Source organism: Mizuhopecten yessoensis, unplaced genomic scaffold (assembly GCF_002113885.1).
Source record: "Mizuhopecten yessoensis strain PY_sf001 unplaced genomic scaffold, ASM211388v2 scaffold716197, whole genome shotgun sequence".
Taxonomy (NCBI): domain Eukaryota; kingdom Metazoa; phylum Mollusca; class Bivalvia; order Pectinida; family Pectinidae; genus Mizuhopecten; species Mizuhopecten yessoensis.
The window spans coordinates 108,784-135,323 of NW_018479996.1; the positions used below are offsets into that span (position 1 = coordinate 108,784).

The 26,540-nt window shown below is 34.9% G+C and overlaps 1 protein-coding gene across 11 annotated transcripts in view; it reads right to left on the bottom strand.

Moving 5' to 3' along the window:
* LOC110442051 (neurexin-2-like) overlaps positions 1-26,540 on the bottom strand; it is a 244,323-nt gene that overhangs the window by 74,361 nt on the left and 143,422 nt on the right. For 10 of the 11 annotated variants that reach the window (XM_021485465.1, XM_021485470.1, XM_021485471.1 and 7 more), the window contains 3 exons: positions 17,726-17,869; positions 14,918-15,078; positions 10,881-10,907 (listed from right to left, as the gene is read on the bottom strand). In XM_021485465.1, coding sequence (XP_021341140.1) covers positions 10,881-10,907; positions 14,918-15,078; positions 17,726-17,869 — 332 coding nt within the window. The remainder of the gene's footprint in view (positions 1-10,880; positions 10,908-14,917; positions 15,079-17,725; positions 17,870-26,540) is intronic. The other variant, XM_021485469.1, reaches the window with a different exon arrangement.

Sequence of the window (26,540 nt, forward strand, 5' to 3'; positions counted from 1 at the left end):
GAAAGGGTATTTTGAATTTTTCCTCCGGGGGTATGGGTCCTATTGTTGGAACCCTTCATCGCTCCACGGAGACACCACTGCGGTAAGTCGAATTCGCATTATAATGACTGTGGTAACGTATTTTGAAATAGAATTGAGGTTTCTCTTGTGAAACCAATTTCTATTATAAATACTTACCACAGTCATTAGGTGAGTTCCCTCCCAGCCTCCCCTTGTCTCCTTGGCTCTCACTTTTTTGGGCTTTGGAAATATGAAGTGGGAAGCATGGCTTCGTGTCTGATCACGTGCGTGAATACTGCCGTCTGATTGGTGGGTTTTCCAGGGGTTCCCCATGGGGGGGAAAATTCTTTATTTACGTATGTAAAGAGCCAAGTAAGGTTGGAATATGCATTATAATGACTGTGGTGAGTATTTATAATAGAAATTGGTTTCACAAGAGAAACCTCAAATATACAGGAACCTGTAAGAAATATGAGTCCTGAGATATACACAGGGTCCTGTGAGAAATATAAGTACTGAGATATACACAGGGACCTGTATACATGTAAATAATTCCTACAGAAATAAACACAGCTATTACACATTGATAGATACATGTGGAGTAACTAGAGTAAAGCAATGTCTCCAGAGACCACATTCTTAACACCAGTTAAACTTGTACATGCCCCATGCTCAATCCTTCCAAGGACCCCAATCTGTTAGTAGATTAATTGGCAGGCCACTTTATAGCTCGATAGACACCTTTTTATAGTAATGATTTCTGAAGTCACATGCTTTGTACGTTCACACACTTTCAGTATAAATTAAGAGAGCACCTTGCTAGTCAGATCTGTACATCGAATGTCCCTACAATTTTTATAATTTCAAAATAAATCCAAAATGAATAGTCCATGATATATTTAACTTGGCTTATGAGTTCACTGTGACTACAGTTTAATTACCCAGTACAAGTATGATGATTTTTTTTTTTTAAGACGAGACAATTTCATGACATCCCATGACAGGTAGAATTTTAATAGTAGAATAGAAAAGTAAGAAAGTGTTTCCATACAGGAATGACAAAGATACTAAAACAGAAATCAAGAAACATAAAGTCAGCCAATGATGCAGTCGGTCACTTAATATATAACCGAAATATCAATACAAAAGACAATGCATTCAAGAGGTGTTACACAAAATTTCAGCAGTAATGCTGCAAGTATATTTCAAAATATTTCTAAAAACAGGTGAGCAAAAACATTTTAAGATAAATGATCGCAACCCCGGACTGGTTTTGGATTGTTTGCCCGCCTATTCCGTCTTTGCAGAGTTATCTTCTCTTGAGAGCAGGTATTGATTGTTACGTCATTGGTTCGTGTGAGAAAATTACACGAATATTACAAGATACCTGCTCTCAAGAGAAGATAACTCTGCAATACGCAAAGACAGAATAGTGTGCATGCATTTCTTGATATGATCATTTCCCCCTAAAACAGTGTTCATCACATGCAAATATCTACGGTAAAGATGTGCAAGCCTTATATGTAGACACTGACTTCTAAGCCAAACAACCTTTTTTCTTAAAAGAAACCATTGTCAGAATCTGGAACAAAGAACTTCAAACGGTTTTTCACAAGGAACTGGAAGTACAAATTGTTTAGACATCCAGGTACCAAAGAAACCCAATGGTTCCTAACAGCTAAACCAATAAGATTGTATCTGGAAATATAATGTCCGGATGTCAAGGCAAAAGAGAAACTCACTGGTCTATGTAAAGTCATTGAAAGCATGTCAAACACTAGTACTATGTGGTTACAGCTGATCCAGACGCCTACACTCGGGCCTGACCCCAAAGATCTAAAGACCTTGGGGGTCATGGGGGAGGAGCCTGCTATCCCTGCCCCCTGGGGAATACTCACATATGTAATTAACACATTAACACAATTGTACACAGTTTTATTTCTTTTTCAGTCACGCTTATATACCAGAGGGCATCAGTCTGGCGTATAACCGTGTTCCAATCAAACAGACTCTGTGATTGGTCCCGTAGGTGTGTGTAGCTGTGGAAACCCCTTTGAAGCCTGTTTGTTTGTTACTCTCGCGTTATATGATTATTTGTGTACAGACAGCTAGATTTTTTATCATCACTATTCATTCTCACAGTAATACAGGATCTGGCTAGTTTCTACTTTGATTGATGGGAATGCACGGATTGCATCCCATAATCTAGTCGTTCATACAGATAACGACACACCAAAACAGTTTTCAGACAATGGAATATCTTGGAAAAAAATGTTTTCAGAGAAATTGAATCCCAGTTATATCAAAATATTCTCCACTTCACCCGTACATAATACTCCTGCTTGTACGTTGTGCTCCACGTTATTTACATGTGCGTGACGTCACTAAGATACTTCAAAGCACCTTGTTAGATAATCTTTATACCCTAGTTTTGTAGACTTTTTTCTCCATGCCATGTCATCAACAGAGCTGATGTTGAATCCTTTATTAAAACAGGCTGGTAAACCAATCAATACAGAATGAGGTCTTTTTCATGAATATTTAAAGATATTTCAGGTTTATTTTAATACCAATATAGTTTTAAAACTCTTCTAACCAGACAGTTCTGTAAATATTTATACAATATTTTCTTTAAATTTTCTTTAAAGTAGGTTTTTTAAAGATGTTCTCTATAAATAAAACTGATTAGCCTGGATCAGAGAAATTGTTATTTCTATTATATATTATTTATCTATGTGTTTATAAACTCTTGTTACTTTCAAAATAACCAGGCATAATATTGGTTAGCAAGTTATACTTCTGTAAAAGCCAAATATTCATACACTTCAGCGCTAACTTTCTTCCATTTATTTGGCATCATAATCAACCATCCAAATGTAATATAACTGCAGAAGTCATTTAGCCAACATTATTAGAAGCTTGATTTCAAACCAATATTCGGAATATCATTGTTATCTTTCCTTTGGACTATGATAATGCTCTATTTTGTGGCACTGTATATCTAATTCCCTTAATAGCTTTCAGCAGAAGATCTACAGCACTGCAGCAGGTCAGGTTTAATACCTGTGCTATATTACTTGTTGCATTGGTAATTTGTACAATACAGGATGCAATACAAAATTTTGCTGTACATAAATCTGCAGCCACAAAAAAATGGCTACTCAATATTTACAGAAAGTTGTCAACCTTTCTCAACCATCACGATTACTGTGGTCAAAGCCCTTGCTATGTATTCTAAAGACTTCTTCTATAACTATGGAAACTGCTGCTACAGACAAGTAGCAGCCATTTTTTTGGAAACAAATACTTTTCCATCCTGTACCAGAAAGAAGAAACAACTTGCCAAATTAATAAGGATGTTAAATCTCACCTGTTTATGTCTGCATTTTAGCACAAACATCTTGTAATGCTATGTCATACAACATACTTCTACAATAGACAAATTTCCATTTAACGGTGATTTTTTTTTTGCTACAGTAGCCAATGCAAATATCCCTATAGTTGTGATCTTTCTACAATAGACAAATATCCCTATAGTAGTGATCTTCTTACTTCTACAATAGCTAAATACCTCTATAGTAGTGATTTTTTTACTTCTACAATAGCTAAATATCCCTAAAGTAGTGATATTTTTACTTCTGCAGTAGCCAAATATCCCTATAGGAGTGATATTTTTACTACTACAATAGCCAAATGTGATCTTTCTACAATAGACAAATCCCCCTATAGTAGTGATATCTTTACTTCTACAATAGGCAAATACCCCTATAGTAGTGATCTGTTTACTTCTACAATAGACAGATATCCCTATAGTAGCGATCTTTTTACTTCTACAGAAGCCAAATATCCCTAAAGTAGTGATATTCTTACTTCTACAGAAGCCAAATATCCCTATAGTGGTGTTCTTTTTTCTTCTACAGTAGCTAGATATTTCTGTAGTTGTGATTTTTTTTACTGCTACAATAGCCAAATGTGATCTTTCTACAATAGACAAATACCCCTATAGTAGTGATCTTTTACTTCTACAATAGGCAAATACCCCTATAGTAGTGATCTGTTTACTTCTACAATAGAGAAATACCCCTATAGTAGTGATCTTTTTACTCCTACAATAGACAAATCCCCCTATAGTAGTGATATCTTTACTTCTACAATAGGCAAATACCCCTATAGTAGTGATATTTGTCTATTGTAGGAGTAAAAAGATCACTGCTATAGAGGTATTTGGCTATTGTAGTAGTAAAAATATCACTACTTTAGGGATATTTGTCTATTGTAGAAAGATCACAACTATAGGGAGATTTGCATTGGCTACTGTAGCAAAAAAACAAATCACCGTTAAATGGATATTTGTCTATTGTAGAAGTTAAAATATCACTACTATAGGTATATTTGGCTATTGTAGTAGTAAAAATATTACCACTATAGGTATATTTGTCTATTGTAGAAAGATCACATTTGGCTATTGTAGAAGAAAAAAGAACACCACTATAGGGATATTTTTGCTATTGTAGAAGTAAAAGATCACTACTATAGGGTAGAAGTAAAAAGATTACTACTATAGGGATATCTGTCTATTGTAGAAGTAAAAAAATCACCACTACAGAAATATCTAGCTACTGTAGAAGTAAAAAGATTACTACTATAGGGATATTTTTACTTCTACAATAGCCAAATATCCCTATAGTGGTAATATTTTTACTACTACAATAGCCAAATATACCTATAGTTGTAATATTTTTACTTCTGCAGTAGCCAAATATCCCTATAGTGGTAATATTTTTACTTCTACAATAGCCAAATATACCTATAGTGGTAATATTTTTACTTCTACAATAGCTAAATATCCCTAAAGTAGTGATATTTTTACTTCTACAGAAGCCAAATATCCCTATAGTAGTGATCTTTTTACTTCTACAATAGCAAAAATATCCCTATAGTGGTAATATTTTTACTTCTACAATAGCCAAATATACCTATAGTGGTAATATTTTTACTTCTACAATAGCTAAATATCCCTAAAGTAGTGATATTTTTACTTCTACAGAAGCCAAATATCCCTATAGTAGTGATCTTTTTACTTCTACAATAGCTAAATATCCCTATAGTGGTGTTCTTTTTACTTCTACAATAGCCAAATATCCCTATAGTGGTTATAATTTTACTTCTACAATAGCCAAATTTCCCTATAGTGGTAATATTTTTACTACTACAATAGCCAAATATACCTATAGTTGTAATATTTTTACTTCTGCAGTAGCCAAATATCCCTATAGTAGTGATCTTTTTACTTCTACAATAGCAAAAATATCCCTATAGTGGTAATATTTTTACTTCTACAATAGCCAAATTTCCCTATAGTGGTAATATTTTTACTTCTACAATAGCCAAATATACCTATAGTTGTAATATTTTTACTTCTACAATAGCTAAATATCCCTATAGTGGTGATATTTTTACTTCTACAATAGCCAAATTTCCATGAAATAACAATGTCAATTTATATTCCTCTGCATAAGCCAATTATTCATATAACATCAATGGTGTTTTTTCCCCCTTGATTGCTTACTCATTTTTATCTTCTGTAGGGACAGACTTGATTGCTTACACATTTTTATCTTCTGTTCCCTCGTAGGGACAGACTTGATTGCTTACTCATTTTTATCTTCTGTAGGGACAGACTTGATTGCTTACTCATTATTATCGTCTGTTCCCTTGTAGGGACAGACTTGATTGCTTACTCATTTTTATCATCTGTTCCCTCGTAGGGACAGACTTGATTGCTTACTCATTTTTATCGTCTGTTCCCTCGTAGGAACAGACTTGATTGCTTACTCATTTTTATCATCTGTTCCCTCGTAGGGACAGACTTGATTGCTTACTCAGTATTATCTTCTGTTCCCTCATAGGGACAGACTTGATTGCTTACTCATTTTTATCTTCCGTTCCCTCGTAGGGACAGACTTGATTGCTTACTCATTTTTAAACCTCGTAGGGACAGACTTGATTGCTTACTCATTATTATCTTCTGTTCCCTCATAGGGACAGACTTGATTGCTTACTCATTTTTATCTTCCGTTCCCTCGTAGGGACAGACTTGATTGCTTACTCATTTTTATCTTCTGTTCCCTCGTAGGGACAGACTTGATTCTTATTGATTGGTTTTGTTATTTTAGTTTTGTCAATAGAGAGATTTAAGATTTATATCACAATGAACATTTCAAACAGGAAATGACTTAGGGAAGGAGTCCTAAAACTCTGATCACATGAACGTTTTTTCAAATTAGATTAGCTCTCAGCAACATGAACTATTTTCACAAACTTTGCTGCAAAATGTTACACGTTTTGGAATTATTGATTTAAAATAAACGGAACTTGAACTGTATAGCCCCCATTAACTTTAATGGGAGCATTCCCACTAGCTGATGAAAGGCGTCACGTAAAAATTCAAAAGTTATCAAACCCGAAATCTCCAGAAAATATTAGAGAACTCAGCAAATAGCTCTTTATACATCAATGTGTTTGCAGAAATGGAGCATCCGATATGTGGTTTCAATACCAATGTTACGCCATTCTTATAATCCTGAAATTCTCTTTATACTGGAAAAAAGTGTCCAAACAAGGATAACCTCTGCAAAATCCAGCTGAGTTTCAACACCACTGATATCTACTGAAAATAAAAGAGAAATATATGGCCTCAACTGCCCGAAAACAATTGAAAAATAATCAAATTGCATGTATCTATCTCATACAGAAATCACTGCCATCTTGATAAGATCATGCTAACTGGAAATGTACTCTTATAAATGCTTGAGACCCTGTCGTTTGATAATAACTCCAATAATACAAAGTTATTTAAGTTTGATTACAATAAAATGGATTGATATATATCCCCAGGCATTACAGTCGGTTCTGTTTTATCATTCACGCTAGTTCCTGATGAAATTGAAATTTGAAAATTAATGTTTAAATATAATGCTTGACTATAATTTGAAACATATAAAATGTTTGCTAACACTTTGAAGACATGTATTTCTAACATCAAACCCGACTGTGACATGACGTTATGTTGAGTAATAGTTTTAACATGACTTCGGAGAGAAAGTATTTGAGGGATTTTATAGTTAAGTTTCATTCCAAACTGACTTATCCATCAGATGCTGATATCAACAACAACAAAAAATACCCTTTTATTTCTCCTTAAAAAAAATGATAGATTTCCAGCAACTATTGATCTTAAAAACATTGTGTGAAGAACGTTTGATCAAAGCAGTGAGGGGAATTTGTCTATACAGAGAAAACATCCTTAAATGTCAATGAGGAGAATTTTCTTTACTGGTGCCAGTTTCATCCCTTACAGATTGTATCTGTAAATTATGTTTGAGTTAACTCCCTTACAGGAAAAAAGTTGAAGGCCACGGAGAGGTAGCACAATCCTTTATGCAAACATGAACAAATATTTGAAAGCTGAATTTTGGAACCCTTGTAATGAAACAGTTGTATACAAAACCAGTGTATTCACAATCCTTGTATTCCGAAAACTTGTGACAAAATTATTTCTGGAAATCTGCAGTAAGTGGATATTCCTCCATTTTTTAACTTGAGACCAATTTGTTTTGACAAAGGAATTTTGTCACTGTTAGGTGTTAAATGGCCTGTAACATATATTCTATATGTATTTTCTAAACCCTATATTCTTGATGATATTTTTACCAAGTAATTTAGCAATACACCTTTTTACTGCAAAGTGTCAATGATCAGTGTTTAATTAGGTCATTACATCAATAACAACACAATGAATTCTATAATGATGTCATGTCGAAGCTCTGATCCGTCTAGTAAAGTTATAAGGACTATTACAGAAAGTCCCACATCTGCCCAGAAGATTAAAAAGTTTGATATTAACATCACCTAAAATGATCACTCTTCAATGTCAATATTGAACAGAAATAGCAGGTGCTTTCTTCTCAATTCTTTAACACTTTTAAGTAAATTTTTATTTTGAAAGTTTGTAAGCTAAGAGCAACTGAAACTATCCTAGCCAACCTATTAACAGATGCATTTGTAACTTTTCTTCTTTTCTTATGTATTTTTTTTGCTTTGCTATTTTTTCCATTGTTTTCATTTTTACTAATGTGTTTGCTATGATTTTTTTTTCTGATTTATTTCCCATTTTTTTTTTATCTATTTTGATGTGTTTGCCATTCAAAATAACAAGAGGCCCAGTGGGCCTGCATCGCTCACCTGTAATCTCACACCTGTAACCTTAAAAGTAGACTAAATAAAGCTACAGGCAAAATATCAGTATCTATGACTAGAAGTTATTCAAAAGAACCCGTTAAAAGATTTAAACAAATTTGACCCCTGTGACATTGGAAGTCTAACAAGGTCATTAAGTTGAACAAACCTAATAGCCTTTCATCCCAGCATGCAGCTTGCCAAATACCGCTACCCTCCATTTATTTGTATCTTACAACTTATGGGCCTTAAGGCCTACAGAATAAAGAACATTGAGCATTGAACTCTAGACCTTTTGTTTAATGAGATGAGTTTATATAAAGGTTTATGCACATTTGACCATAAGTGGGTCAAGGTCATTCATATTAACAAACTTGATAGCTCTTAATCTGAGCATGCTACTGGGAAACTATCACTACCCTATATGCCTATTGGTTATTCTGAAGAAGTTGCTGATTTTTTTTAAGACAACTGACCCCTCTGACCTTGAATATGGGTGAAGTTCATTCATTATAATAAACTTGATGACAAACACATATATCTAATATTGGTCTGAAAATGACTTTGATCCAAGAAACTTCTATCAAATATTGACCCTGACACAACAAACATTGCAACTGGTACAAGCTATCTGATTAAAATCATGTTACAGGGCTTCGTTAACTTCGTACTACGCCTGAACATCTGAGTGTGCCGCGGTCAGGGTCACATTCAGGTGGCCTTTATATTTATAAATACTCATTAAATTTTGACCAATCAGAGATCCTCTTTCTAAAGGGCGCTCGGAGATGTAACAAATATGTCGGACATTAATGAGAATGATGTGAAAGTTCTAAAAATTTTGAGATTGATCGTCTGAAACCTGGACAGAAAAGAAAAAAAACAAGCTTTATTAGAGAAGAAAGACTGTATGGTGGTGTTGCCTACGCAATTATTACCCAATGGGTACGTTTTCCTTGGCGTCGTAGAAACGTCAGTTCCCCGCCGCCATATTTGTTTTGGAAAACTTATCTGTTCGATACCCCTCGCTTTTTATCTATCAACCATGATATTCTGATTTGCTGGCAAACTTTTGCCAGCGCGCCTCTGATTGCTTCATCTAAAGGTCACTTGAACGTGACCCTGACATCAGCACATTCAGATGTTCAGGCGGAGCCATGTTACAGTTGATTTTAATCAGATTGCTGTTACAAGCAACGTTCATCCCACATTGACCTTGATAATTTTAAGAAACATCCATTAAATTTCCATATGAAAGCAATATCCCTTAGATACAAAGATCCACACAATGTTGACCTAGTAACAAAGGAACATCCTTACAATGTTGACCTAGATACAAATGAACATCCTTACAATGTCGATCTTGATACAAAGGAACATCCATATAATGTTGACCAAGATACAAATGAACAACTTTACAATGTTGATCTAGATACAAAGGAACATCCACACAAAGTTGACCTTGGTACAAAGGAACATCCATACAATGTCTATCTTGATACAAAGGAACATCCACACAATGTAGACCTAGATATAAAGGAACATACATACAACATTGACATTGATACAAAGGAACATCCTTACAATGTCTATCTTGATACAAAGGAACATCCATATAATGTTGACCTAGATATAAAGGAACATACATACAAAGTTGACCTAGGTACAAAGGATCATCCACACAATACTGACCTTGATGAAAGCAATATTTACCCAATATTGACGTTGATTCAAAATATCCATATAATACTGACCTTGATGTACACAATATATATATATATATATATACAATATTGACCTTCATATAAGTAACAACCATACAATATTGACCTTCACATTTACAAGCAACATTCACCCAATATTGACCCAATATTGACCTTGATACAAGCAACATCTGTCATACTGACTTTGGGTTATAAAAACAGGAGATTATTATCTCAGAAAAAAAGTTTAATTATTGTAGAAACAGGTTATAATGGTTTTAAGAAGCATGAGTGATTATACACAAGCACCTTATCCCAAACATTAATAATTACATTGGATTATATGTACATTCACAGAATTTTGAGTAAATATGACAAGCATTATTTCCATTTTCCTTAGAGATCTTCTGTACAAACAGATGTTTATACAAAGCAGCAATGGGTTATCTCTGTGTGATGAGTTCTTTCTACAAAGTAACAACAGATTATCTGTGAGGTGTTAGTCGTGGACATCAGCTGTGAGTACACGTTACCATGACAACAGGGCGGAGGGAAGGGTGGAGTCGGGGTACAGGATTATAATGACATCACATCACTAGACCAGGCACAGAGGTTCGCAAGACAAACAATGTAATACAGGGCCCACCAGTTTAAAGTCGGTTTCACTTCACAACAATTTAACACAAATAGTTCATCTGGAATATATTTTGCATTATTTAGAAATTCTTCAATTAAATTGACCAAAAATATTTATATGCTATGATTAGTAAAGTTTAGTTTAAAATTGTTTCTAAAAAAGCAAAATGTATCAGTTTTAGCATTTGAGTTACTGGTAACTTCTAGCATGTAGATTTTGTTTGTGTTAAGTTGCTGAAATGGCGAACCACAGGCCTAGGGCTGTTGTCCTGGAGATGCAGGGTCCACGACATGCTTACTTACACCTGTATAACCATTTTGCCTGGTAAGCTGGTGGTGAAGGAAAATCAAAATTAAAAACAAAATCTCACAAATATACATAGCACAAATTATAATACAACCAATCTAGAGGTGCATCATATAACACTATAGGTCAAGACACTCTGCCTGGTACCGTTTTGCATTGCATATGGAGACACCAGAGCTAGAATACGGTAAATGGTGAACGGATAGGACATTCTTTAAGGAAATACTGGGGATTTAAAAGTAAAGGTCTTGCCTTTTGTGAAAGGTTAAGGGAAAAGGAATGATGGAACGAATTTCTTAAAATAAGAAAAAATAAACATGTGGGAAACACAGAATGAATAAAAAATATTTCAAAAAGAATTGATTTTCATATTGGGATGTTTATTTTATATATTGGAACCTTGTTGTATTATGTATTGACAGTAAAAAATATAAGTTGAAAAGAGTGCAATGTATTCTGCTGCCATTTTAATCCTGTCCGTTTCCATGGAGAAAGTAAGCTCCTTGAAATGAGATAAGTAATAAAAGCTCGCTGTCTGCTGTACTCGGATGTAAAAGTCCTAAGGCATTGCTATATATGGTATATTTGTGAAAAAACAATTATACCCATGTAAATTTCTCATTTTGCATCTCAAAAGACTGAATAGACTTTGAACATGTTGCAACCTTTATTTCTAGTCATAAAAATGATTCTAAAAGGGAATTTTTAGTAAAGTTAAGAAACAATACATCAATCTGAAATGGTAGGTTCAGTAAAGTTGAAGTCACATGCCATCATGTAAAATACCCGGTGACAGTATCTTATAAACTAAAGGAACAAAAATGACTAAAGTCATAATTTGTTCGAAATTAACATACAATCTTATAACATTATGTTTAACTTGCAGTGTAAAACAATCACTCCTAGCTGACTGTGTAGTCTGAATTTTCTTAAAGCATTAAAATGAGGTGTGCTTGTAAGTGTGGCTTCTCGGCATTGGGTTGAACTACCAAAAGGGCCTTAGAATATTGGTCAAGACTTATTGGTTACTTATCTTAGACAGCCCTTAATGAAGGTATTGATTGTTCACATCAAATTTCAAAATTCAACATTGAGAAGACGCCGCTTTTCTTTTTATAAAAAATCCTCAGAAAAAGGTACATGCTTTATTAAAAGGAAGAAAAAAAACTGAAAATCTGGACAAATGGCTTCCCGAAGCTGTCAATTTTCTATCTTTTAAAAATCCTGAGAAATATAAACATGCTTAAAGGGGCTGGTCGGGGAAAAAAATACAAAATAAATGGGTCTAAATGCGTTCTCTGGCCTTCCAAAAGTTATACCACGGCAATATGATGGTCGAGTTCTGCTTGCAATGTCCAGTTTTGACCACTGAAATCTTGGGGAAGCCCCGCGTAAATTTAGTACAGATCTATATATATGATATGTCATGTGGTTGTTTCATAAGTGAGGCAGTGAAGATAACAACAATAGCACGCCGTCATGTGCCATGTCGGACTCAACTAGCGGACAAGACAGCAATACTATACGTAAATAATTGTTTTCAAAGGTCATGTATGATGCAAGTGTAGTATTCCTACCTATATGTTGATGTATCTTTTTCTTTCGCCGCGATGTTTACATTTGGCCTTGTTGATGACGCGCGTGCAGTAAAATTACATCACTCATCTGGGTCAATTGAGAGTTTTTGACTTTCAGGTGACGATTTAGGATTTCTTTAATATAATTATAATTTTTACTCTAAGGGAGTGAATTTCAGCAAAATTTGTATCGGTATATTTCATAAGAAGGTATTTTAAACATGTGTATGCCATTTTAGCAAATATAACATTTTTTCCCCGACCAGCCCCTTTAACTGGAAGGAGATTAATTAAACTTTACATTACTGTGAACAGTAGGGCTTCCTTTATTGGAAAACAAACTGCACAAAGAAGGATTAGGGAAAACCTATCTTACAGAGCACTGTTTCATTGTTTTGTTTACACTGTTTGTATATTTGGTAATCTAAAAGAAAAAGAAATGTCATTCTATGCCAAGCGATGAACAGTAATTGGAAAATCAATGGCATTTGAGAGCCAATCAAATGTTTAAGAAAGTCAGTCAAATAAGCCTCCACACAGTTTGAATCCCAATGAACATTTACATCTCACCATGTTCTTGCCTAATTAGCCTTTCCGGTATTAAAATGCTTTACTTAATTTTTCCCTCAAACAATGGTTCCAATTGTTATCCCACATAATGTGAATTTCCCTGTGTACTGCCGAAGGGAAGCTTCCAACTTTCTTCAGAAACCTACGGCAAAAAGATATCTATTGCAAAGTGCTTGGGGAGAAACAATAAAAACATGTTTTCAAAATCATATTTTCTTCATTAAACACCTTAGAGCCGATAGCAGTGGACACATACATTAAACGCTAGCAGCAGCTGTTCTCATACACCAAACAATCATGTGGGAACTTTTTACAAGATTACCAAGACGAATCCTGGCAATCCAACATGGCGCCAACCCCTTGCCAGATCGTAAGGCTGTACTGTAACAGTACCCATTCTCCTCATGATTGGTGACATTTGCTGGGCATTGAATTTCCAAGACAAAGGAATTAATCTACATGAAATTTCAGATGAACCTATGACAATTTCTGTTTTTTCTTAGTATTATTGGGTTTTGTCTTTCGAGATTTTCTGGAAGTGAGACATGAATGTCATGATTTTGATTTTGGCACTGTATGGATGGTGGAGCTGTGAGAGAGATTGGCCGAGACTGAACTCTGGTACTAGACGTCCCACGGGAAGCGTCCACACATTTACCCATTATGCCCAGTGTTAATCATGCTCGTTTGTGTTACTAGACTTTCTACATACAGCACAAAAATTAATCTCTTCATTTCATTTAGATTGATTTTACCGAGCTTTAGCTTAGTCACATGTCTCTAGATGCATTGGATAATCACATCGTCCCCTACCAGGGTCACGTGTCTGCAGAAATATACTGTAATAACAATTACCAGTCTAGTCAGCCACATATTTACGAATATCATTTGAGCAATATATATGCACCGAAATCTGGAGTCAAGTGTTTTGTGTACGTCTGAGAAAACATTTCTCTAGATAGGAGAAACTGAGAGTCGTAAAGACGATATTATAGCTTTTACACAATTAAGTCTCCATGGGAAAATACTCAAAAAACAAAAAAAAAAACAAAAAAAAAAAAAAGATTGGGGTTATAGACTCAAAGGAATAGCATCAAAATCTTTTCTGAAATACATGTAAATTTAAGATATCATTTCTTTCATAGATTTGTTAATGAATGAATATTTTTTGCCTCTTCAGAATCAGAATTGTTCTTAGAACAGGAATAAAATTAAAGGAGACAAGAAGGCCCGCATTTTGTATCTCCTTTTCCAAAAAACTTTGGATCAGGTTCATTCTTAGGATAAAAAGACAAGTTTACTGACCTTTTAAATAAGAAAATTTTATACAAAAACCATAAAAAAATAACAATGAATAAAATCATATACTATAAATCCATATAATAAAATCTATTTCACCAGGATTATAGATTCTCTGTATCTCCATCAATCCCTGTCATTACTGAGAAGCGGACAGATACATACAATGGGACCCCCATATTATGGCCTTATCAGGGATTATAGGAATACTGTTCCGAGATTTTCATGGAGGAAGTGTTATACAGCCTATGGTTCAAGAATCGCAATGCAAAACAAATAGAAGGCTAGACTGTCCTAATCTACAAAGCGGTGAGAAATATAAGTACTGTTATACCGAGCTAAAAAGGAGCTGTGTGTTGAAGAAAAGAAAACTAACACTATGTTACAATCAGCATACCATTCTGGTGAAACGACTAACAGTCAAGTGAAAATATAATAAATATTTTATAAAAGTTCACTAAAAAATGTCTGAAAATGTTCATAACAAAAGTGAGTAAACAGCTATATAGCCTATGAAACAACAGTCACTAAATTTTGGCAAAGTGAAAATCCAGATAGATAAAGAAGAGGATTTGTAACACACTTACCTCCCTTGTTTTCCTCTTCACATGCACATGATGCCAGTGATTGTCGTCAAAGCGATAGGCGTGTGGTCGTATTTCCGAGTCGTATGTTCCAGATCCAAGATTAACTGTGACACTTACTCCACCGTTTTTAAGAGAAACTATCAAGAAATCGCTTCCCTGTCCTGTAATATCAAAAGATGCACATGATAATAATTAAAGAGGAAAACTAAAAAAATGTACTGACCTGCTAACTACATATCATAAACCAGCACTATGTGAATAATAAAACTTGTCTAAACAAAATAAGGCACTTCACGAAACCTTCAGAGGTTACACTATCACATTGGTTTATGAAATAGTGCTTTAATCATTGTTAAAAGCATACTTTTTAATAATCAATAAAAGAATAATTCAAATTTATACGGCAATTGAAGTACAGTTTATTTCTGTTTATGGCATTATACAGTGTTGTAATGACAATTAAAATGTTACAATAAATATTTAAATATCTTATCCAATTTCCCAAGGATATTTCCAAATTAAACTATTGTACATTGCACATGCTGATACAAGAGCTACCTCCCTTATTCAAGTTAGGTAAAAAATATCAAATGATATCAATAATCATCAATTTCTGCCTAAAGTATCATTGTAGCTTTAAATTCACATTTGCTATGGTAATTAAGATGTTATTCAGGACTAAATTAATTTGAATGTCTATTGAAATTTTAAAGATTCTAATTTTTCAACATCTAAGAGCTATACCTCCCATCCTTTGGAATTGATCTGACTGTCGCTCAATGAGTCAATGAAATTGATGTGTGCTACTTAATATCACTATTGTACAGAAACTGATGACCGATCAGATCGCAATATGCTCATTATATGTGAATAGATATTGAATATTGCATACAAGCTTACACAATGTTATCAAAATGGATGATTAATTTAATGCCTTTAAGCAAAAAACCAGAAAAAAGGACAGATTGACAGACAGGAAGATTACTTTTGGGCACATGCAGAGGTCTTCATTAACATACAATAGTGTACATTTTATTTAACCTCTCTAGATATCCAAGGGCATAAAAAACATGTCTTATCACCATCATCAAGAATAAGATTTTTTAGACTTATAGTGCTACTGCTTACGGGCCAAATATCTACCCTTACCACGGTAACTGCTTACAGGCCAAATATCTACCCTTACCACGGTAATTAGTACCAATGTTCTGAAATAATTGACCCATGGAACCTTTAATATGGGTCTAGGTCAATAGCCTGTCACTGCAGCAGGCCATGAAGGCCATAAATGTTACTCTAGCTGTCCTTCATATGATACAAAATTACATTGACTTTATATCAAGGTAATGTTTTGAACAAATGAAAATGATCTTAGATAGATGGTAGAATGGACACACACTGACAATGAACACTGTGTCATAGCATAAACTCACAAGCACTTTATACAAGGTAAACTAAAACTGTTGTTTAAAGATTTCAATGCATTTGCATCTTTGATGCTGAATGTGGGTCAAGCTTTTTTATGAAGAAATGTGGGTCAAGGTCATTTACTTGAACAAACTATATCATGGTTAACTCCAGCAAGCTATACAGGTCAAATACCATGACATTGGGATATATCATACTTAAGGTGACTCAATTATGAAAAGAGACAATGATGAAAGACATTAATGTTTCGCCATGATAAAAGCTAGCTCCAAAGCAATTAAAATTGTAAGGTGGGCTAAGAAGGAAATATACAATGTAATCTCTGATATGATGTTAAGCTGTGTGATGAGATGTTATCAGCAAAGACCTGTAACTTGCTACACCTAACTGTGTTTTAAAGTAAAATTTTTAATTTTCTAAGGTAATTATGTAAGGAAAGAGAATCTCCATCTGTGTACTCAAAAGGTAAGAGAATCTCCATCTGTGTACTCAAATTGGTATCTGGTGGATCTTCTTGTAGGTTACAGTCATCAATGTACCTGGGATATATGACTTGCATGTATTCAACTTATATATCATTACTTATATGCACACAAAAATAAGGCAATTATACCTATCCATCTATATATGCAAACAGTTGATAACCAACTCCTTAGATTCTCTTAGATTCTCTTGACTTTTAAAAAAAAATCTTCCAAGATTGAGGAAGTGTTTCATAAGCTGTTTCAATGGAAATCACCACATGCAGAGCTTCTCCAATATATGTACGAGACCTATTTTGGTGTCCATACCTAAGTGTCTGTATCAAGTTAATTACAGGATGTGAGGATGGTAACATGTGGGAAGGCTGTCAAGGAGAGTAAAAACCTTTACTGAACATACCACATAAGCCACTTTCTTGTCTGACGCCGAGTAAAAGCAGGAACTCTCTATACTTAAAGCACATAAAGACAAGAAGCCGTTGATCTGTGATGTCATGAAAAACCTACGTTTTCCACAAGTACAAAGGCTTCTCGGCATTTCATCATTTTGTACAACAAAGTACAGGAAAACACAGACTCTATGATTAGTTATATCTTACAGCGAAAACTGAAGCAAAGGTATCAGTAGATTGTAAGCAACGCTTCAGACTAAAATCTTAATTTACACTGAATTAAGGCAAGGACAGAACAACAAATCATTAAGTCTTGCAAGACTACGAAGGAAATTTCAAAATTATTTCTGTTTTTATATGCATTAATGCTTGATGCCAACAGTAAAAAAATTAAAACCAAATACAAGCCAACCTATGACTTTGTGACATGCTATGCATGAAAAGCCTCTGATTAATTTATTTTGAAACATTAGCAGATATAAATGATGAGAGCCAATGCCACATACCAGTGTAGAAGAGAAGTCCGCTGGGCTGTCTGGTACGGAAGTAGAGACTGACCTCATCTGTGTTACTGGTGGGTGCTCCTTTCGCTGGCCATTCATACATAAAATATTGTGAACCAAAAAATGTCACCTCAGATGGTGCTCTTTCTGAAAAGACAAAAATGATAAAAAAGTGAGATTTTAATGTTTAATTCTTGTGAAGTTGAGGAAGTTTGCAGCAAGGAAAATGAGTATAGCTCAACAAAATTTGAAACAGAACTCTAGTGAAATGCATTGTGAAAAATTCCATAGTTTATAACATTTTGAATTAAAAAAAAATCCAGAAAAACTTTTCCATGATTGCAGCAAGCAGTAAACGGAGGCATTTCATTGTAGAACATACGATCAACTGTTTAATAACATAACCACTGAATGACATAAAAAGCTGCTAACCATGTAAACAACAAATATTATCTGTGTCCCCTCCTGTGATGTAATCAATGATCAGTCAGGTAAAGGCTAATAGCGGTGAATCACGTTGTTTCAGCTGCAGCTTGGATAACACCACATATAAATCACGCTAGCATCATTTCATGTTACGATCGCTCATCTTTATATCAAATATAACTAGTTTTATCAAAACCTCCCTTTATACAAACTGATTACAGTCCACATGAAGTATGGAACTTAATTATATCATGTTAATGACAAACCTATGAAAATGCTACCATTTATATTTTCCTGAACTGTGATAGAACCAGCTGGCCTAGTCATTAAAATGGCTGTGTTCCGGTAGTTATTACATGTACTTGTGGAATATATCTGTGAAACCAATAAAATATGTACCAGGTCTACGAATTCCGACTATAAACTGTAACCTGGCATTATAAAAGCATTGGTAAACAACCGGTTCAATGCTCTATTCCAGTACAAAAAGTGCACCATAACCCAACATTCTAAGATGAGCGTATTTCCATAGAAACAAGACATTTTCTTATATCCCTCTGAACAGCATTTACGAAAGGGGAAGAACTGGGAAAATTCTCATTAGGAATGAATTGTGGCAGATATTGTGCTTTAGTCTCTGGTGTGACATATACAGATTGCTCTACCACCTGTGCCTCAGAACTTTACATGCTCTGCTGGAAAGATAGAGGTCGTCAGGAACACCAAACCACAAACAGACACCTTCATAATGTCATCTTTGAAACTTTTTTTCCATGTAGAGTACCCAATTATTTCTTGAGTAAACCAGTTCTTGGAAACTTTTATCAGTACCAGATAGAGTTCTAGGAAACACTTTTGACCTATTGACCTCTGTACTTCTGACATTTGCAACATGACTTTTTCACATTAAAAAAAGAAATAGATTTCTTTACATTTAAAATATGACGAGGAAACATTTATCTACAATGCAGAGAAAATATATACAAACTGTATAAAATTTCACTAAAATTATTATGAACAATTAAAACATATTTATTACATACTTACTAATAAATACGGGTTTTTTGTATATGCGATACAACACAATTGCTCTAACCCATATCAGCCCTCGTCGTATCACCCCCCAAAACCTGTATCAGCCCCCGCCGTATCACACCCCAAAACCCATATCAGCCCGCAAAACCCATATCACACCCCACTTGAAAAAAAAAATGTTTTTCAATATTTCAAAAATTAAAATAAATCTTAAGATAGTAGTTTTTATTAGTAAGTATGTAATAAACAGAATACTTTACTTCAAGACTGCAATATCAGCCCAAGGGCCAAAGGCCCGCGGGCTGATATTGGTCAAGGGTTGATTCTGGGTGTGATATGGAAAAAGGCGTGTTTTATTCTCTATTTATTACTCTTACAGTGACTGCTCTATTAGACTTGTGAACTTTGTACCATCGACCTTTGTATTTATGACCTCTGCACTTAATAACCCTGGTAATATTTCCTGGTAACTCTATTTTAATGTCTTTTGTTGTGGTGACCCTGTATTTTTGACCTTTGAACTTAGTGACCTTTGTGCCTATGGTGACCTCTGTACCAATCACCTTTGTATTAAGTAGCCATAAATCTAATTTCAAAAAAAATCCCTGAACACACCTGAGAAACAGACTTGATACTTCCAGATAATATGTATTTCTGAAAATTCTATAATGAAACTGCTGATAGCAAGGATCTGACTGACATCGGATGGGCAATAACCAAAGGCAAATTGTCTTTACCAATCTAATTCTTTTGACATTTAAACGTAGACAGTTCATGATCTTAAAACATAATGAGTCATACAGGATTTTGGATAATTTTGTTGTTAATTTTTTTTCAATACATGAACGTTCACTGTTAGATGTATAATTGTCAGTGACGGGTTTTCCTGATGTTCTCAAGGCCCAATGCATAATTGAGAAATAGAAGAAGGCCAGAAGTATTGATATCTATTGGATTATTTGTTTGTGGAATCAAGGTAGCTACCAATGCCTTGAGGGTTTCATCAGATTACTGATCCAATTCCACCAGACCTCCTTACTCCAAACGTTGTTAGCTTTGAATACATCTTCCAGCACTTCTACACCAGAAAACATTAAGTTACCTAATGCCACTGCCAGCAGAATCTCATTTTCCCCTATTTGTAAATCATCTGTAGAATTCTGTAAACCAAGGAGTGTAAAAAACCTTAATCCATCTAACCTTTAAAACAGTCCAAATTACTTCAAAATTTAATGCTTGAAGGATTTGTTTTAATAATGAAATTCAAAACAAAAAACCTAATTTTGGTTCTTTGAAGCACCAAAACAATTCCTTCTGTCTAGCTGACTTCTACTTTAGATGGAAACCTGTGTGAAACTAACTTCTAATTAGAAGGAAACCTGTCTAACCATTTGCTGACTCCAAACACTAAAACTATATATATTCCTGCTGTCTAGATATATCCTGATCAGAATGATTATAAAATATTTGTGTTGACAAGAAAGTATGCTGGTTGAACCGACATATAAAGAGGTGAATATAATATAAGGCGTACATTACACTCATTTTCTAGATTACTCAAATGTTTCTGGATTATACACAAGTTTCTAGATTACACAGGTTCCTATATTGCATAGGTTTCCAGATTACTTAGGTTTCTAGATTGCACAGGTTCCTATATTGCAAATGTTTCTAGGTTTCTCAGGTTTCTAGATTGCACAGGTCTCTATATTGCACAGTTTTCCAGATTACTTAGGTTTCTAGATTGCACAGGTTCCTATATTGCAAAGGTTTCTAGGTTACTCAGGTTTCTAGATTGCACAGGTCTCTAGATTGCACAGGTTCCTATATTGCAAAGGTTTCATGATTACTTAGGTTTCTAAATTGCACAGGTTCATATATTGCACAGGTTTCCAGATTACTCACATTTCTAGTTTGCAGGTTTCTTTCTTATACCGGTTGTTGGTTTACTAAGGTTTTAGCTTACCCAAGTTTCTAGATAGCACAGGTCTACACAGGTTTTTACATTGCAGTTATCTAGATTATTTGGCTTCTAAATTTATAAGGTTTCTAAATTGCACAGATTTCTAGTTTACTCAGTTTCTTTTTAGATTACTAAACTTTCTATATTCATCAGGTTTTCAGGTTTCTATATTATTCAGGTTTTTGGATTACTTGCAGTTCTAGATGATGCAGGTTTTTAATTCTAATGTGTTGGTCCTATACAGGTTAGTATACTGTATCTATAGAAAGGTGTTGTAAAAAACAGTTCTGAATATTGTGGAGTTGACCAAACTTTGAAAGACGATCTAAGTTGTTTTGCAGTTGGGGTAATAAGATTGTTCTGCTATTGGGGATAAGATTTTAAACATAGTCTATAGGGAACCGTTAATTAGGGGTTTTGTCTTTATTCCAGGATTTCCAGGCATCCAGTTCCGATTATCTCTTTATCAAATCATTCATTATAGGGGGGGGGGTCTGTTTCATGAATACAATAAAACGATGCTGTTAGGTGTTTTTTTTCAAATATAGAAAGCTAGTTAAAAATTAATGTTCTTGGCGGTGCAGTAGAAACTGTATCTATATATTAGAATCTAGCGAGGTCAGTGTTTATCGGAAGATCAGCACCCGGAGCCACACTTCACCATGCTCCCTATTTCCCAGAATTCATATCACGTTTGTTGCATTGATTAAAGATGAAATATTGATTTTTTCCTGCACTGCACATGAGAGTAAACCAAGTATGAACCATGTAACTTATTGTTTGTATTCTATGAACAAAAATGCAAAATACATGTCGAACCATCAAACCCTGACAGGAGCCTCGCAGCAACACTCAGACCTCGAAATCCACCCTTTGTAAAATCAGCATGCCTCACAGTGTCTAGAAAACACTTACAGCGAAATCTAATTAATGACTTAGTTGGTCTAATTTGCCGTTAGGGTTGTTTTCCTGTTTCAGCATTTTGTACAATTTTGGGAATCTTTCATTATTGATTGATACCCTGTCTGATCCAGTAGGAGTTATGAGCGCACTACGTAGGGGAAACATGGCAGGAACGGTATTGTGATCCTGCCCCTCCTCTCCACTATGTCTTTTTATCTGTTGCTCATCAATTTCTCCTCAAGGAAAAATCAATTCTGAACGTGAAAGAAGCCTTGTTAAAGGCAAAATTTCTGTTAAGAAGGACGCTTTCTAAATCACAAGAAAAAACTCTCAACAACACTAAATTGGTGGAATGAGAACTAGAAATCACACAGTCAATGTTCCTTCACTGATATCAATTACAGCCTTCGGTGATCCAGCTGGAGATTGAAGAGTTCCATCTCCCTCCAAATGAGGAAATCAAATTTTCTTGGTCGTCTGCATTACCAATATGTATGTAGGATGAGGTGTAATTCTGTCCTGTTATCACTTAGAGGGGACTGCAGATGCTATGGCCAAACAACGTTCCAATACATGTACTGAAATCGGCAGGAAGTTGGATGAAATTAGTATCAGAGTTCTTAACTATAGCTCAAGGAGAATTCACTCTCATAGAAAAGAATCCCTTGAATTTTGGAGACAGGTTTTCATTTATTCACCGAGCCAATAAATCACAGGGGCTGATTGTGTATGAAGCTAGGGATCAAATTTACGTTTGGCATCGGAGAATAAAGCTAAATAGATAGAACTGCATGGAGCTGAAATCAGGACCTACGCCAAACATTTAGATATTACATGACAGAATAAGATGACGGAATCTTGTTCAAAATGTCTTGTCGCATCAGCGAACACCATCAGGCATTAAGTGTACTCAGGTTTCTGAATTCGTTGATGTAAACAAGCACCTGCTGACGTCCTCTAGCGAACACTGAAAAACACCTCCAGGCATGCCAATGTAAACCACCCACATCCAGAGGTGTCCAACATCAATGGGTTCTTTCTCTAGCCTATTACTGACTTATGTTTTTTATAAATGTCTCCTGCACTTTCTCTGATTCACATCCTGCTGTCAAACTTGTGTGTCTCAGAACACATTCTGTATCTCTACCATTAGTGCTGGGGATACAATTGTGGCATTTATATGATATCTTTATTACGGTTCTGTGCATTGAAAGACCTTTATCTCTCATAGAAACAGATCAGATTTCTAATCAATAGGGTTGTGTGACTAAGTATGTATATTTTTTATCATTTTAAAAACAATTAATGTTGTTGGAAAATACAGGGACATGTACTTGTCACTCAGTGTATCATTATGTCTGAACCAGAAACAGACCGTTTCAACAGGAGTTTGGTTTGGTTTGGTTTTATTTTGTTTAACGTCCCATTAACAGCTAAGGTCATTTAAGGACGTGCCTCCATGTGTGTAATGTATGTGTGCTTGCGTGTGTGTATGCAGGAGACAGGGTATGTTGGTGTACTTGCCTCTTTGTGATAGCGCGGATCTGATGTCAACTTTATAGTGCTGTCTCACTGAAATATGATGTTGAAGGCACCCAGGACAGCATTTCGCCCAGTCACATTATACTGACAACGGTGCTGAATGTAAAGCAGGGAATAACAAATACCAATTGTAAGGACTTTGGCATGTCCCGGCCTGGGGACAGAACTCATTTCCTTCCTCGCCTGGGCGAACGCTCAACATTCAAGCCAAAAGTAAGGTGTTGCCAAGCAAGTCACTAGGAAATAAAAGGTAGTAAGAAGTAGAAAGAAAGATAAAGATCCCAAATATTGCAATGGGTGCAGCAGATATAATTTGGTCGCTTTTGTGTCCACAAAGAGAGGACACCAAAGCAAATCCCCAATTCTGCAGGGGGTTCCCACATTAATTGCCTCCTAAGATACAATAAGGTAACAGCAGGTGTATTCTTTCCCTGATCCTCGACCTGCAGGGATGGCATCCACAGGAAATTGATAAAATTATACCCCACCCTGATAAGGGTATGACAGAAAAATTTCAACCCTTGATATTTTAGTTTTCTAACCCAAGGCTTAATCATTTTAAGTAAAGCGTTAGACATTCAAGAAGCTCATCCTAAGCGTTGAGATTATGCTTTAAAAATTGTCACTACAGGGGATGATTATTTTATCCTGTCCTTTCAATGTTGAATAATAAAATCTTTTTCAGCATTAACAATTTGTTTTTTATCCAGCTTTGCACACACCCTCTCCTGTCATAGCTGATTATGACATCATATTTATGATTCCTATGACGTCAGGGTATTGTTTCCTTTGACATGCTAAAAAAAAAAGCTTTGTCATACAATAGGGGATGACAGAGAAATCATTTCCTAGAGGGTATTCTGAACAGGTAAAAAAGGCATTTCTGTTTATGTTGGGAGAAAATTGTCATGAATGATAGACTAAGTTATTTATATTTTAATTATTGCATGGGCAGTGTATTACATTTGTATCTTGTTCTCTGCTTTGTCTTTATAATTAATGTCTTTAGAAGCCAATAGGATTTCACTAGCCATGACCTCTCCCTGTTCTTCAGAGACCATTAGCAGACAAATGATTAATTCCACTATTAATTACCTCTGCACGGCCCTAATAAAGAAACCAGAAAACCTAGGACTCTAATCCTCATTATTTTTTTTGTGCTCTTATACTTATTTTTAAGACCCTTTGAAACCATTTTGTTTTTTAGTGACCGTCTGAAGCCATTCCTTATGACTTATGACCATTTGTAAGCCATTCCTTATGACTTATGACCATTTGTTTGGTAGTGATCGTCTGAAGCCATTCCTTATGACCTTTGCCCTGTCCTTAATGACCTTCAGAAGACCTATGACTAAACTACACATGCCCTCTGCTCTGTCCGTAGTAAGTTTCAAAATCCCAGGAACTCCACAGCTCTCGACCTCTGCTCTGTTGACAGAGACGTTCAGAAGGTCCTGGCGTTCCATTGTCTAATTAGCCCATTTTTTCTCCAGCCATTACTAAATGGGTCTTTCCTTCCCCTCCTAGCTGGTATTAGCCCACACTTGGCCGTCTACCAATTTAGGCTGCTGTTGCCTGCACTTAATAATTACAAAATGAAATATCAATAGCTGAGGGAATATAAGTCACTAGTAATAAATACTGGTTAATCCAGTTATTGGGGTATTGATCTGTGTAAATCTACTTATCCTCCCGTATATAGGCACACCAAAAGGTTTTTTCTGGTCCCATCCTCACAACAGGTGCTCCCTCAATTTGTCCCCTATTGTCAACATAAAGCCCTGTTGTCAACTAACCCTTCCTTACGACAAATCATTTATTTACTAAAAACCTCCCTCAATTCATCAAATGTGTTTAACAAAACATCTCCAGCGATATAATATCACCTTTTTGTCTTTCAATATATCACCTGTTGTCAACTATCACATCCCTTTATCTATCACTTAGGCTAAACAACATCTTAATATATCACCTTTTTGTCACCTAATACTTAATATATCACATGTTTGTCAACTTAAAACTATATATATCACCTGTTGTCAACTATCACATCCCTTAATCTATCACTTTGGCTAAACAACATCTTAATATATCACCTTTTTGTCACCTAATACTTAATATATCACATGTTTGTCAACTTAAAACCATATACATCACCTGTTTGTCAACTTAAAACCATGAATATCTGTTGTCAACATAAAACCATATATATCACCTGTTGTCAACATAAAACCATATATATCACCTGTTTGTCAACTTAAAACCATATGTCACCTGTTGTCAACTTAAAACCATATATATCACCTGTTGTCAACATAAAACCATATATATCACCTGTTGTCAACATGAAACCATATGTATCACCTGTTGTCAACATAAAACCATATATATCACCTGTTGTCAACATAAAACCATATGTATCACCTGTTTTTAACATAAAACCATATGTATCACCTGTTGTCAACAAAACCATATGTATCACCTGTTTTTGACATAAAACCATATGTATCACCTGTTGTCAACAAAAAACCATATATGTCACCTGTTAGTCAACTAAAAACCATATGTATCACCTGTTGTCAACAAATCCATATGTATCACATGATGTCAACATAAAACCATATGTATCACCTGTTTGTCAACTTAAAACCATATGTATCTGTTGTCAACTTAAAACCATGTGTATCACCTGTTGTCAACAAAATCATACGTATCACCTGTTGTCAACATAAAACCATATATATCACCTGTTGTCAACATAAAACCATATGTATCACCTGTTGTCAACATAAAACCATATGTATCACCTGTTTGTCAACTTAAAACCATATATATCACCTGTTGTCAACATAAAACCATATGTATCACCTGTTTGTCAACTTAAAACCATATATATCTGTTGTCAACATAAAACCATATATATCACCTGTTGTCAACATAAAACCATAT